The sequence below is a fragment of the Lissotriton vulgaris genome, chromosome 5 (genome assembly GCF_964263255.1).
Source record: "Lissotriton vulgaris chromosome 5, aLisVul1.2, whole genome shotgun sequence".
Lineage (NCBI taxonomy): Eukaryota > Metazoa > Chordata > Amphibia > Caudata > Salamandridae > Lissotriton > Lissotriton vulgaris.
In genome coordinates this window covers 137,730,205-137,746,560 of record NC_141693.1, presented here as the reverse complement: position 1 = coordinate 137,746,560, position 16,356 = coordinate 137,730,205, and the positions used below count along the sequence as shown (strand labels likewise).

The window sequence follows — 16,356 nt, the reverse complement described above, 5'->3', positions numbered from 1 at the left end:
TAGTCTGTGGGCTTTTTGGATGCTCAGAGAAGTAGTCGGCGGCATCTCCAGGAGTTTGGGAAGAAAAGAGGAGAAGAATGACACAGGATCATCACCCTCCAGAGATTCTGGCAAACCATATATACGTAAATTGTTCCTCCTATTTCTATTTTCCAAATCCTCAGTGTTGTTGAAGCCTGAGGACTGTCTTTTATAGAGAAGAGATCCGTTGAGAATCAACCTGTATCTCTGGTGATTGTTGTTCTAATGAAGTCACTCTGTTATCCAATGTAGACAATTTCTCTTCAAGAAATTGCATTTTATTGTTGGTTTCTTCTACAAATGGTCACAAAGTGCGTACCTCTTCTAAAATCATTTCCAAAGAGATGAGAGAAGATGCTTTATCAGGTGATGGAGGATCTTGTTTTAAGCGTTTAGTTGAAGAAATAGGAGGAGAGGACTTACTTGAAGAAGATGGTGTCGAAGAGGAGCGACCAGGCATTATTCCAGCCATTTGATTTGAGATGTGTGAAGTGTTCATTGCCAACGTTGTACAGGATGGAGGTACAGTCTGAGAAGCACTCCTTGACGGGACAAAAACAAATTTTTGTTTACGCAGTCTTCCCATATGTGGTTGACAGCCAGAGCTTAGAATGGGTGACGCAATGGTGTATTGTTGATAGCAGAATGAAATCGATACCAAGAAAATTAGTGTTCAATCCAACCAATAGAGAGCATATAGCAAGAGTAAATGATGTTAGTAACTGCTTACAGAAAATAATAAATGCTCCGGGTGAGAACACAATTCCGTGGCTCTTTGGAAAGGCACAAGTGGATAAGCTGAGAAGAAACCTAGAAATAGGCAACAGCAAGGCTCCTCAGCGTCATATTAAAGACAATGTGAAGGCATATAGTGAAATGGCACTTAGCAAATAACCTGTAAGCTTCCTGAGTGACAAAGGAGACGCATATCCCAAAACGAGCAGGCTTAGGAAGAAGACGCTATGGTATTAGCCGTTGTAAGAAGCACACTATCAATATTATGCAAGAGGCATTGTGACAAAAACACACATGTAAAATGGCGCGCGTCTTGAGGAATAGGCATGAGCTGTGAGGTAAACTCAGGCAAGGAGTTTGTACAAATCTTCACTGAGAAAAAAAATTGCCTCGCCGAAAAAACATCACATATGACTAGGCAAAAATGTATCGCAGTCCAGAGAAAATGTTGTACAGCTTAAAACAATGGTCTTCCTAAGCAGAAATGGCCATAAGCAGAACGAGCATGTTTAAATAGTACAGTTCAAAATAAGCAGAATAGGACTGAAGGCTGCTGACAGTACCAGAAAGAGGTCTGAAAGCGTCATGAGGAAAAATGTTTGTTACAGTAGCTCACTTTTATTCAGGCATATTGAGCGTTGATAGCGTTAACTGCCGAGCGCGTGCCTTAAATGGCGGGCGCTGTGAGGAGAAGAGCTCTGAGTCTGGAATCTGTGAAAGCGCGTCGCACTTGAAATAGAGAAGCAACTCACCGCAGGCACCGCATCATCCGACACAAAATGCGGGTAATATTAATCACTAAATGTGACAGGAAACGCACCGGAAAGCTCCAAGCCTATCCCGATACGGCGGAGCGGAATCCCTATGTGGCCATTTTGTTTGGCACCGTAGCCACGCCCCGCAAATTAAGATGCTGAAGGAGAGTTTATACAGAGAGAGAAGCAGTAAGGGCAAAGGAACTATGGTAAACACTGTGCTAAATGTCAACAGCACTGGCCAGGGTAACAGTCCAAAAACTCTTGGACTCAATTTAAAGCCACATTTAAAGTCCCACAAGGAAGCCTGACCTACTTTGCGTGGAATCCTGGCCCCACATGAAAACATAGAAGAGAGTTTCTAACCAACATGATAATATACACTGTGCACTGGATTTCTAAAGAACCCTAATCATTAGTACGAAATTTCAACAATACAATGAATATAATAAAACCAATGTTTTAGTACAGAGACTGTATTAAGTTATATCTTCTTCCACATAATTATACATCATAGTCACATCAGGAAAATCTAATTGTTTCACTGATATACATCAAATGATTTAAGAAATCATAACGTGTAGGCATTGCATCATGAACAACACATGAAATAATATACACAAAACGATTAAAAGAAAGCCCGATGCAGCCCGAGTGGTAACATAAGGGATGAAGAAGTGAAAAATGCTAGACCATGGAAATACCAAGAAGGTCAAAGAGGAGGTATGTGGTTAAAAGAGAATAATGCATGAGAAGACAAGCATTTTTCACTTCTTCATCCCTTATGTTACCACGCGGGCTTTTTTGATTGTGGTTCCATTACAGAGAATATTTGCCGTTCGTGCAGCGCAGCAGTGCAGATTTCTATGCAGTGTTGTGTTGCACAAACCCAGCGAATCTGGTTAGCTGGCCTTATGACAGAGTCACATATGGTTACAGGAGGGCACCAGATTGCAGAAAAGAGCTTGAAATAGTTATTTATTGCTACATAGAAAGTAGTGCCCCAAAGGTAAAGTATTACTATACCTGACGTGTAAATCCTTGCACTGGGAGTCACTGTGTTACACAATGTAGTGTCCTGCGAGACACGTTCTAGTGTCTCGCCAGGCACTGGGAGTGGGGGTGGGAGTGGTCACACACACCCCACACCCATCCACCACCGGCGTCACGAGTGACGTGAACCGGCTAATAAAAGAGCCCGGGTGCACGTGCTCGAGGCTAGTTACTGCAGTACACTATCCCAGGTCTGTGTCCATTATTTCTCACCATGCGGGCCTGAGGCCCAACATCACACTGGCGACAAGAGGGCTGTGCCCGTGCGAGCAGCAGCCCACCTGATTGGCGCGGAAAGGGGAATGCAACCCATGTTGAGGGCACCCCTCTGCGGACCGGTGCTAGACGTGTGTTGTATCTTATGTCTTCCTGCTGCTCAGCTAGATTGCATGTGATGTGGAATGTTGGATGAATGGAATGTTAGTGGTTTGTGAATGTCAGTTGGGTGAGGGCTGAGCAGCAGGACAGCTGCTCCTGATGGGGTTATCATTTCTATCTAAACAACGTAACTAATAGAGTAACTTAAATAATCTATCTGAAGTATCCATCTTCTTTCTGATAACATCATTTGGCGACGAGGATGGGATTGTCTGTTGCCTCGCACGTCTAGGTTGCGTTGGCAGTGTCCCTCACACGTCAGGGTTGTGTTGGGAATGCGCTTGAATGAGTTATGTGAGTGCTTGTTCTTGGTCTGTGGTGTGCATGTTGTTTCCTGGCGCATGAATGAGTTATGTGAGTGCTTGTTATGTGTTTGAGGTGTGCACGTTGTTCCTGGCGCATGAATGAGTTATGTGAGTGCTTGTTCTGTGTCTGTGGTGTACATGTTGTTTCTCGGCGCATGATTGAGTTATGTGAGTGCTTGTTCTGTGTACACGTTGTTTCCTGATATATAGGGTGTTAAGATTTGTTCCTGTGTGTCTTGCTTGTTGTACTGGTCTGGCCAACTGGTATGATTTCTGGCATATGGACGTAAGATGTAGGATTGTTGTTTATTTCAGGAAGCAACGTGACGCTCTGCTCAGATGTAGTGTGCGAGACGAGATGTTATATTACGTTTCAGTATGTATCAGTATGCGAAGTGACAGGATGTATCTTCTTGTGTCAGTTTGATGATCGTGTCACTGGTTGTGATGCAAGGTATGAGGAAGTCTATCGTATATTGATTATATTGCACATTTGTTTTATTTGTGCAGTGTTAAAAATGTATTGAATGCATTGACCATATGTAATAGCCGTGTTGTCTTTAATTTACTGACCAATTGTACTAGACATGTTGTCAATGTTTTATTGTATTCTTTTAAATTCCCCAACGAAGGTAGATATGTTGTATCTTATGTCTTCCTGCTGATCAGCTAGAATGCATGTGATGTGGAATGTTGGATGAATGGAATGTTAGTGGTTTGTGAATGTCAGTTGGGTGAGGGCTGAGCAGCAGGACAGCTGCTCCTGATGGGGTTATCATTTCTATCTTAACAACTTAACTAATAAAGTAACTTAAATAATCTATCTGAAGTATCCATCTTCTTTCTGATTACATCAACGTGCCCAGAGGCTGGCGGGCATGAGAGGGAAAGACGGTGATCGGGAGCCCACTCCGCACCTGGTGTGCCTGTTAGTTTGTGACGACACACAACAGGAGTAACGGACCACGCAACGAGCCCTGGAGCCGGTTTCACGCCCCGTCACCTGAAGCTACTGAAGTCCGAACCATAGCGAGCCGAGCTGAGCCGAGGCCACCCGCATCCGTCGCGACAGTACGCTGGGCAGGGGGTGAGCCCAAAGAAGGTGAGAGGTGTTGTGGAGGCCATAGCGCGATGAAGAGTGACCCCCAACAAACGGAGGTCTGCAGGAGCCCACTCTGCATGCTGTGCCAGCGGCCGTCTCTCTCACTGGCCGGCCCGACAGTGAACCCTCGGCGGAAGAGAGGGGTATGTCAAGGACTGCATCAGGCTAGAGGTGCCTGCATAAGCTGCGATCAGCGCCGAGGGAGGGGAGACGCTGCCTGCGCCAGCAGCACCACCAGGGTGCGGAGGAAAGACTGCGCCCATTATCAGACCTGCGGGGTGTCCAGGAGACACAAGTCAGAAGCGACCGTGCCTCGTGAATCCCCCGGCGCAGGCCACCACCCGGAATGACTGTGCTGGCTACACGCGCTCCCCCGCCCGACCGCTTATTGCCCCTGAAAAGAAAGATGAGCGATGGAGCGCGTTGTGAGAAGTTAAAAGCAACACAGTTCCACCATACTAGCTCTGGGACCTGTCTAGCACCTAAATGCTGGCAGTGTTCACCGGAGCCACGCAGCAGCAAGAACAGGCTGCCCCCACATTGAACACCTGTCTTTATAGACACCAGCAGCAAGAAGTGACACTTGCGAGGAGCGGGCAGCCGTTTTGCCGAGCCCTCGCGTGCTTCTGCAGCAGCCCCCGGGAGGCCCCCGTAGGCGAGAGTCTACTGCGTCAGGGTCACTGCACGGATGTTGCAATGGAGGGGCCAACACGTGTAGAGCCTGCAGTGCGAGGCCAACGCACTAGAGGAAGCAGCGAGGGCCAGCAACGTCATAGTCATCGCCACCTAGTGGCTGCCTGAGTGCACCACAGACCAGAGTGCACAGAACAAACGACAAAGGACTAAGCCCGTGCAATAGCTAAAGCACAAGAACAGTGCAACGCCAAGCCACCAGAGGAGCTGCCTTACTGCCCCAACCAGTGGTACAAAAGGGGGTGGTGATGGACGGAGCATCTGAATCAATCAAACACTCACACCCAGTCAAAAGATCTGGGTGTAATCCATCACCGTTCTTTAGCCCACCCTGCCACCCCAGTTTGGACATGGCTATATGCAAATCAGTCTGACCCTGTGCCTCATGGGAACAGTCCAGCCCGAACTGCCAAGCCATGTCTTCCCTGGACCGGAAACAAGCTTCCGAGGACCGGTTTCTGGCATTCCAGCCGTCTTCAGCCGGCTTGCTTGAATCCAGTGGCAAAGTGAGCAAGGGACTCACGTCTGAGCATACCCTGCCACACTTATGGCAGCCAAAAGCGGTACAAAAGGGGGTGGTGATGGACGGAGCATTTGAATCAATCAAACACTCACACCCAGTCAAAAGATCTGAGTTTAATCCATCACCGTTCTTTAGCCCACTCTGCCACCCCAGTTCAGACATGGCTATATGCAAATCAGTCTGACCCTGTGCCTCATGGGAACAGTCCAGCCCAAACTGCCAAGCCATGTCTTCCCTGGACCGGAAACAAGCTTCCGAGGACCGGTTTCTGGCATTCCAGCCGACTTCAGCCCGGCTTGCTTGAATCCAGTGGCAAAGTGAGCAAGGGACTCACGTCTGAGCATACCCTGCCACACTTATGGCGGCCAAAAGCGGTACAAAAGGGGGTGGTGATGGACGGAGCATTTGAATCAATGAAACACTCACACTCAGTCAAAAGATCTGGGTTTAATGCCCCAACCAAGCACCTCATTGCACATGCCTCCTCAGCAATTTCCCACAAACAGACTGATCTGAGACGAAAGGAACCAGTGAGGCATGTGTAGCGCCACTTAGCTGCCTGCATCACCACACCAGCACCCCTGCATGCTGCGGCGTGACCAACGCAGTGAAGGGAGATAGAAGCCTGGAGACGCGAAACCCTGGGAGAGCACACTACAGGCCGCACTCCATCCACTGGTGCCAACCCCAGGCAGATTCGAGGCAACTGCAGCCTGCAATGAGGAAGGACAGCCCCATCTAGTGAGAACCCCAGAGCTGCCCCCTGACAGTACAAGCCAGCAAACCCACAATAGACATACAGGGCATCGCATGCCGCAAAGCCCCCAGCAGCCCTCTGCCGACACTGCAATCGAGAGGGTACATCTGCAGACTTGGAGCAGCGATCACCCCCTACCGCAAATGACAGCTCAGGCATGCAAGGTGTCAATGAAAGGCACCAGCTCACCAAGACTCGCCCATATACAAACCAGGTGCAGACACTGCAAGAGCCCCAGGAGAACGGCGCACACGCAAGCACAAGGAAAGTGCCAGTGACCGTTCCATGTAGCAAAGGGATGTGCCGAGCATCCCACAGAGCAAGCGCCCGCAGTGCCCAGTATAACCAGCGCTGCCTGTCACCTCTGGAAAGTAAGGAAGAGACTCGACATATCTCACAGAAAGGTGCAGAGCAACCCAGACAGCAAAGCTCCATTGCTGCATTCTCATGCCCATGAGGGACACCCAAGAAAGGCTGGTGCAGAGAGCACACCCCCAGTGGCTACCCAATGTCACAGCCCTGGAGAAGAGCGCGCCACAAGCCCCTGGCTGTAAACTACCACCACTGCAAAGAACAGGCACGCACAATGCCAAAAGAGAGCACCCTGGCAAGGAAGAAGCACTGGTGGAACCAGCAGAGAGATTCCATACATCTCCACAGCAGCAACAGCAATGGCGCCCCGACGGGGCCAAAATGCTGCAGTGCCTCCCTCACACTGCCACAAGCCGGAGTTGTCAGTGACCTAGGGCTAACAAGAGGAGAGTCGTACACCACAAAGTGGCCAGCCACCACCACAGCTCACCACTGTCCGTGGAAGCTATTCACGGGAGAGGGAACTCCGGGAGAAGGAGCACCCAAGATGAGTGGCTCCCCACCATGCAGCCGAGAAGAGCGACTGAAGGTTCGCCTGAATGATCCGGAGACCACCGAAGTCAATAGGCCCGTTGGCCTTGTTGAAACATGTGGCAGGTCACTGCCCCAGAAGAAGAAGAAAAGCGGAAATGGTGTTACCCAGAAGAGCTGGACACCCACAGGTGCGTCAAAGAAAACAAGAGGAGAAGCCCAAGGACTCGTAGCAACACAACCCAAGAACACCTCCAAAGACACCAGACAAAGCAAGGCGGACGGATGGCCCTGGCAACAGCACTAAGGATAACCACACGAAAGCGGCAGCAAGTGAGAACTGAGTCTCATCCCACCACTTCCCCAGGTGAGCGTCAATTGGCGTTCCTGGACACAGGCTCAAGGGAGAACCAAGAGTTAGCCGCATCAAGCGCAAACTGAGTCTCATCCCAATGTGTCTCCAGGTGAGCGTCAATCAGCGTTCCCGGATACAGCCTCAAGGGAGAACCAAGAGTAAGCGCAGCGAGCGCAGACCGAGTATCATCCCAACGCGTCCCCAGCTGAGCGTCAACCGGCATCCCTGGATACAGACTCACGGGAGAGCCGAACACAAGTCACAGCAAACGCAAACCGTGTATCATCCCAACGCGTCCCCAGACAATCGTCCACCCCAGAGTGTGAGCAGTCTAAGTCAAACTGCATCCCTGCTCCTGACTGCAGATGCCATGGGCGAAGATCGGTATCAAGTGTTTTCCTCACACCGCCTCAAGATGGAGTCCGCAGTGGCCCTAAGCCAGGCAAGAGAGGATCCACACACTACGTTTCACGCCGTCACTGAAACTCAACCTCAGCAAGGCGGAGGCACAGGGCTACCCAGTCCCCCCTGACATCCAACTCTCCTAGCACGTCACCACCACCTGTCATCCTGAGTCACCACAGCGCTGGCAACCGCCACCACGCCAGCCATCACCACATGCGTCAAACACCACTCCCAGAGTATAGATGGACTGGAGTCACATGCCGTTGCCACACCAGCTGAGAGAAGAGATCACAGGCTACTTGTGAACCAGGCACACCCCTGAACTGCGGTAGCGCGAGCAAGCATCGGCCAAGACACCTCCACCCTAGAGGGTTGTGCGTGCGACCAAGCAACGGCTCCTAGGTGGTCCTACAGCTGCCCCAGTCGGCACACAAGTGGCCCCAGCGTAGCCTTCCTGCAATCCCGCAGCAACCCCGGTAATGGGCCTCTCCAGGCGAGAAAGTGAAAAGAGACTTTGCCCCACCGACGGCTCAGTGGTTACAGCCAAAAGGGTCCACAGAGACAAGTGATCAGGCAACACCTCCACGAACCGTCCCCATGAACTACGTCCATGCTCATGACGCATCCCATTAAAATAACTGCTCGAATCCACCACAGACCATCACCGACGTCAACAAAAAGGGAAGTCATGCAAGACATGCCATCACGAGTGAACTGTCGCCATGCAGTGGACGTCTCCAAGCCAGCGGTTGTGTCCTGAACTGTTCAGGTTAAAATAGGAGTGCCAACCGGGAATGTCCTGCTGCAGGCAGCGTCATCAGCCCACGTCTGGCATCTTCCTGCCACCTGTCTCAGAAGACTGATGGACCCTGTGGCGTTTTAGTTAATTGTTTTGCCCCCACCAGGTGGATCAACATTTTGTTTGTTCTTTAATAAAGTTGGAAAGGAATGTAGTGTCCTGCGAGACACGTTCTAGTGTCTCACCAGGCACTGGTTTAATAACCACTCCCCCTATGGGAGTGGGCACACACACCCCACACCCATCCACCACCGGCGTCACAAGTGACGTGAGCCGGCTAATAAAAGAGCCCGGTGCACATGCTCGAGGCTAGTTACTGCAGTACACTATCCCGGGTCTATGTCCATTATTTCTCACAATGTGGGCCTGAGGCCCAACATCACACACGCCAAGAAATTAAGAAACATATTATGCCCCCTTACCTACTCTCTTCCTCCACATCTGAGTTAGACGTGTTTAAGCGGTGCTATTCACAGGTCGCTGAAGTTTATCAATGTAACAATTTCTTAGAAAGAATAAGTGCGAAATAACAACCAGTGCCCGTGGAGGTAGTTTTGGAGGGGCAGAGAGGCGGGGCGGGGGAGGGGCAGGATGGACGGTGCTAAAAACTGAAATATGGATAATTGAAGGTAACTAAACAATTTAATTAATACAACGAATTTCGAAGCGCGCCCTGCGTCGCATGCGATGCAGGGTGCGCTACGAAATTCGTTTTATTTATTCAATTGTTTACTTACCTTCAATTTTCCATACTCCAATTTTTAGCACCCCCCCCCCCCTGCCCCTCCCCCGCCCCGCCTCTCTGCCTCATCGAAACTCCCTCCACGGGCCGTGGCTGCGAAAAAGAACAGGATGATAAGAAAAAGAAAGAGACAACAAGAGAAGGCAAAGTAGAAATAAACAAGAAAAATTGAAAATATTGAGGAGAGAAAGTGTAAAACAATTGCAGAGGGAATTGGACAAAAGGAAAGTGTGCTGTGTAGATCAGAAGGAGGGCAGCAGAGGGATGACAGAAGAATGTGAGAGAGAGAGTCGGAGAAATGCGGTGGGAGGCGAGAATTCAACGACACAAAGAACAAAAAAGTAAGAGATGGAGACAAAAAAGATAAAATGATGGTGACTGGAGGAGGCAAAAGAAGTAGAAACCTATAGTTAGATGATCTGGGACAAATTTTAATTGTACAATAGAGATATGAGAGGGCGACAGAAAGTTGAGAAAAGGGGAGTGTGACAGAGTGTTGCACAATGTAGGAAAGGAGAGTGACATTGCAGACTGGGAAGTGAGTAAGAGAAGCAGAGAAGAAAGCAAATGAACCTAATAAAGGAACATGCAATTAAATAGAGACATTTGGGACCCCGAGGACAACGGAGAGGGGATGCGGGAGGTTGAGAAAGAGAAAGTGAAATGGTAAGGGAGAGAGAGAGAGAGAGAGAGAGAGAGAGAGAGACAAAAAGAGACCGAGAAAAACATTCCCTGGCTTGGTAAGGCTGATATACTCTGAGAATGATCAGAAGAAAAAGAGGCGTGGTATTATGGAAGAGAAAATGAATGGGAGGAGGGCAGAACTCTTTGAGAGATAGTGTGGGGAGACGAGCATGACAGTGTGAGACAAAACAGATGAGTGGACGTGAAAAATAGAAACGAAGACATTGACATTCAGTGAAAAAGAGCCCTGAAGCAGTGCAGAGTGAGCAAGAATAGAGCAAAGCCACAATAGTGAGAAATGTAGTTAACACTTTGTGGAGGGTGCAAGAACAGAAGGGAATGATAGCAGGGCTAAGTGATAAAGAGAGGCATGGAGATGAAGACAGACGAGCAGGCACAACCCGGTACTGAGGCCGGGACGCGTCAGGTGAGTAGCCGCCACTTAGCAGAATAGATTCAAGATGAAGAGACAAGGAAATCAGCTTAGTCCACCTCAATTGAAGCTGACAGTGTCCATGTACAATTACAGACACTCACCTCCAGGCAAGCAATGAGAAGTGGATGTCCAGGGGGTGAGGCAACAATCAAATTTACCAAGCACCAAATGTGATTAGCCAATGCAATTGACCCAAGCGGCATAGCTGGGCTGCTACATAAATGGCGGAGGCCAGCAGTTCGGCACACTCTGCTCCTACTCGCTCTGCAGCATGCACGCAGCCACCAAACAGCTCTGCAGCTGGCCAGACCTCAAGCTCCGCGAGGCGGTGTCCCTCTACTTCACCATGGTGGCGGTCTTCTTGGTCATCCTAGTGGCTGCTCTTCAGGGCATCTCCCCAAAGGAGAGCCCCTTCCCCTACACGGTGCCCCTAGACCCCGGGGGCCAGCTGCAGCTCTCCTGGAATGTCAGCTACCCAGAGGAGGCGGTGTACTTCCAGATCCTGGCCAGGGACCTGAGCTTTGGACTACTCTTTGGCATGTCCGACCGCGGGGACTTTGAGGACGCAGACTTGGTGGTGCTTTGGAGTGATGGCTCCAACTCATACTTTGGGGTAAGAACTGCCAATTGTATTTCTGGCTTTCGAAAAGAAGATGCTTGTCTGTACTGTCATCACTTAAGTGATCAGTGTACCTATTACCAGAGGGTCAAGTCTGATTTTCACAATGCAAGTCATCTTTGATGTAGGTATCTCCCTGGTCTCCCATATATTAGTTCCCATGTGAAGCATGCTGCAAGGGGGCCAATTAACAATGATATTGTACAGTTGAAAATAGCTTGGCTCATAAAGTGACCTGGCAATCACCTCACCTTTCCTCCCTAAATATTCCAGTATGACCAACCAGGACACGGCATTTCCCATTCCGCCTCCATTGCCTCAGTCTAGTCTTCGCTGTATGCACTCGCCCATCAGGACATCCCAAGTCACGACACTGTGTCTCTCATTCTGGCTGCTGAGAGTGTGAGCTCCTTGATTCAGCAGTACTTCTTCCTTGAAAGTCCTACCCATGTTCCCATCATTATGGCCCCTTTACTGAACTATCACACTTTTTATAATGTAGGATTTCATTTGTTTTAGCACATGCATGACAAGTCTGCTTAATGTCCTCTTCAACAGCATTCTTCACTTCTCTCGCAATAGAATTTGTTCTTTTGTAGTTTTTGGTTTCAAAATCAGAAGTGTTTTATGCATTCGCGGGTGTATTTATGTTTGTTTTTGCTGAGAATATGATACAGAAATGAAGTGCATCAGGTACAGGAAAGATACAGGTTACTCAATGGTGAAGGATAAAAGGAAACCAATATGTGGCAGAGAGAGAGAGTGTTGAGTGAGGCAGTCCTAGGTGACTGCAGACGGGTAGCAAGTAAGATGCTACCAGACGAATACAGCAAAGTTGTGAGCAAGACAGGGAAACTCACAACCTCATTGCAGCCGGCCTATTATCTTGCAAAAGATTTATGGGGGATCCCGTGGGCTCCAGAAACTCACACACGTCTTGGAATCCTGATTCAGACCAAACTGCTATTTACACCCAAATTCGGATTAATGGTCCAGATTGTAGACATTGCTAGATGATTGCATCAGGGCTCCTGGCGAGACATTGCGAGAGAATTACAGCAGAGTCAGTAAGCAAGATAGTTAAGGAGCGTCCATGATGTTTTCTGTGCAAGAGACATCACCTGTGTGCTTGAGGGCTTCCTTCGTGGTACCCAGGCAGAAGGCACCTCTCAGGCTGAGGGGTGGGAGGTGACCTGCCTTCGGGTACTATTCCAGAAGCTTGAGATGGTGGAGCTGGTGTGGGGTGCTGAGGTTGTGTGCAGTTTAAGGGCTGCAGACATGCAACAAGGCAGGGATTGCAAAGGGACGGAATAAGATCAACTAAAAAGTAACTAAAGCCCCACTTTGTAAAACCTGTGCTTGCGGTACATTTCAGAAATCCTCTCTCCTTCGAGGTGCATTACACTTGGCATTATCTCACTGGTAAAAGAAAAATGCAAATTTGAGTCCAATTGATTAGAAACACATTATCTCATTAGAGAAATCTACTTTCTCGCTTTACTGACCAAATCCCAAATTAAAATGACTAATTCCCTTTGCAGATTTCGTCTCCAATAATGATTTAATTCGTTTTTTCTCTAGTACGAGTATTATCCCAAAAGAAGGCTGTACGATTGATTCTCCTAAAGTGCAATTCGTCCCGACAATAGTTCGACGCTGGCACATTCTCCAATGCCCTGACGAATCTGTAAATTCTTCAGTCACTCTGCCGATGTATTAAGTATCTCTTTCTTTGTGAAACTAATGAATTCACATATCTTTAGCGATTCTTCAATTAACCAATGCTGTTCATTTCTAGATGTAGCAGTCACGTCTATGGCACGCGATCTATAGCCTGATAGAATGGGAGTGGCTGGGAGTGAATCTGCAGGATGGCTCAGTGAGCTGAATACTCTCAAGGGCAGATTTATGATAACTGGCGCATCCCCAGGGATGCGCCAGTTATTTTGCGCCGCTGCTCCGCCACCCATGGTGCGCCGCATTTACAATGCAAGAATCAAAATGGGTCTGGCGTGAAGCACAGTAAGGCTGCGCCCAATTTACAATGCGGCGCACCATGGGGCAAAAACTGCACAGATGCATGACGCATCTGTGCCGTAAAGGCGACGCAGCTCCAGCAAGGCTCGGGGGTGCCCTATCTGTCCAATGCTGCGTCAAGCCTTACGCCTGCTTCAAGCAGGCGCAGGGTTTTGACGCAGCATTGGCCTGAAAGTGACTGAGTGAAATCTTATAGATTTCACTCAGCCACTTTTGCGAGGCGCACCTGCCCCGGAACGCCCGCCCTGCGCCGGAACGCCCACAAGTGGCGCAGGGCTTTACAACGTGACGCATCTGCCTAGATGCGTTACGTTGTAAATGGGTCGTAGGGATACGCCACGTTTACGCTGCAGTTGCGTGACACAAACGTGGCGCATTACCAACATAAATCTGCCCCTTAGTATACTATATATGTCGTGATGTAAAGGTGTGAGTTCGAATTTGGTGAAGTGTGACTCAGCATAGCGTCCTACTGAGGATATTCAACGGTGGATCGTTAAAACAAATATCACCTAATTGTCAGAGTGCTTAGAAGCTCCAGAGGTGCTATAAAAAAGGGGGCAGATTTACAAGCCCCTTGCACCACTCTTGCGTCATTTTGAACATGGGAAAAGTGATGCAAAAGTGGCGCAAGAGGCTTGTAAATCTGCCCCAATGTGTTTTTGTTACAAAGACCAACGTCATATGCTGTGGTTCAGAAACAACTCCTTGCATGTGTTGTAGCTGGTAGGATAACTCAGCGAGCTCAGCGCGCGCTTCTGTGCTAAGACTGCACTTGAACTCCGGCGTGGCTCTGCCAGCCATGAATCACCCCAGCATCAATACATTGGGAACCATTCAAGCAAGAAACAATAACACCTGCAATTCATAGCGCTCCGAAGTGACACATCTGTGGTAGCAAGTGCTACATGGAGGTAGGTTTATCCTTGTATTTATCAGATCCAAGATCAGAAGTCGCTCTTTCTGATACAATGTACCAGATTACCGATCCAGTGATGCACACTGATCACGAGGACAACAGGGATCCATTTCTCAACCCATTGAATGCTCAGAAAGTACATTGATAGCGCCCTCTTTGTCAATGCCTCATTGATGTGAGACCCTGGCCAAGTCTCAACTGCAGTAAACAATTCCCCACACAGTGGCCACTGACCTCTCCCAATGAGCACCCTAAAAAAGCAACCAAACTCTTAATACCATTATCAATGTAAAAACTCTGCGTTCACGTAGACATTATTTTTCAGTTTTCATGCAGTGATCACTCCCCTCACATTTATTGACCCAGAGGTCTATATCGCATCTTATTACATGGTGGACAGTTCTACATTACTGTCAAAGTCTACTAACACGGGAGGCCCGGTAATTGGTGTGATATTTATTGCAGAATGTACTGTGTGATGAACTGACCTGACAATATCTATCACAAAGTTCGATATGTGTAGTCAAAATAGTGACTTCACGCTTGGCAAATGAAACAGGCTGCTCGTACTGAGGGCCAATGTGTATTCCATAGGCACACTGATGATTCTATGTCACCAAAATGGCCCCTGAGTCATGGCACGCCAGCCCATCTCTGCCACTACCCTCAGCATGACAATTGTCCCCACCACATGACAATCCTCCCCACCACACCAGGGCATGGAGCAATATTACAGGAACTGATGCCTAGCTGGGGCTTCCCTCTGGTAGTATTGCTATCCAATCATAAGCGGGCATCAGCAGCAGCTTTCCGCCCCAACCGTACAATCTGGTGTGTGGTCAAGAAGGCTGGTGTGTGACTGGGCGTGGAAGGCGCCAGCCACAGTGAATCAGCACAGTCAGGAGCAGTGGTGGCGTGTGCAGCCTACACCTTGGATAGAGGAGAGGCAGGAGGTGGACCCACATACAACATACACTCGGGTAACAGTGGCAGGGGGAGTTTGAGGAAAGGGCCCAACTTGTACATTTCAACAGACTCCCCCAGACTGCTGTGGTGACAAGTGGAGCTGGACATGATACCTTACAGCAGATGCCCTGGAATTAGGCAATAGAGGGACAAATAACGCGGCAGGTTAACTAAATTACATGGCAACAAAAACACTTTATGCAGTTTCAAAAGAAGATTATGTGGCTTATCCAGTTAAATACAAAGGGGCATATTTACGAGTTCTGGCGCATCTCTGCATATCAGCAGAAATACGCCAGAACAAATGCGTCACGCAAATCTACCCTTGCGTCACGGCAGATGCGCTGCATTTACAATGCGGCGCACCATGGCGCAAGGGTAGGCAGATCCGTGATGCATCTCATGACGTAAGGGCGGCGCATCGCTGGAGTCGCATCGCAAGTGCGACGCAACTCCAGCAATGCTAAGGGCCACCCAATACTTAACATGCTGCGTCAGTCCTTACGGCTGCTTCAAGCAGGCGTAAGGAATTGACGTAGCATCGTCGCGGAGGTGCCTGCGTCAAATGTTGTAAATTTCACGCAGGCACTTTTGCGAGGCGCACAGGAGCCGGAACGCTCACCCTGCGTGGGAACGCCCCCATTGTGGCGCTGGGCTTTATAACGTGACGCATCTCCCTAGATGCGTCAGGTTGTAAATGACTTGCAGGGCTGCGCCACGTTTACGCCGCTGTTGTGTCACGCAGGGCGGCGTAAACGTGGCGCAAGGGGCTTGTAAATCTGCCCCAAAATCTGGAATTATCTAGCTTGTTTGGCATTTTAACACACATTCTTACTCAAGACATGTGGACATGCGAGAAAACAAATAGGTTTCCAAACATCCCATTGAAAATGCTATTCATGCACAGAAGCAGAGGAACACCATTAACCCGTTCGGCGCTTATGACGGAACCGTTCCATCACGCGCCTCGGGTGAGCTGTGCTAGTGACGGAACGGTTCCGTCACGGCCCGCTCGGCGCACCTGCGCGGCACTGATTTTGCGCCTGCGCGGCGCGTTCTATTGAGCGGGCGCGTTCGTGACGGAACCGTTCCGTCACTAGCACAGCTCACCCGAGGCGCGTGACGGAGCGGTTCCGTCACAAGCACAGGTGAGCCGTGCGCCCCCCCGGACCCCCTAGCACTGCGGCGGAATTGCCGCCGCAGTGAAGGGGTTAAACTACTTTCTTCTC

General features: G+C 49.3%; 1 protein-coding gene across 1 annotated transcript in view; it reads left to right on the top strand.

The window, feature by feature from the left end:
* Positions 1–10,857: 10,857 nt before the first annotated feature.
* DBH (dopamine beta-hydroxylase) overlaps positions 10,858–16,356 on the top strand; it is a 391,011-nt gene continuing 385,512 nt past the window's right edge. The window contains exon 1 of the mRNA XM_086921073.1: positions 10,858–11,199. Coding sequence (XP_086777199.1) covers positions 10,858–11,199 — 342 coding nt within the window. The remainder of the gene's footprint in view (positions 11,200–16,356) is intronic.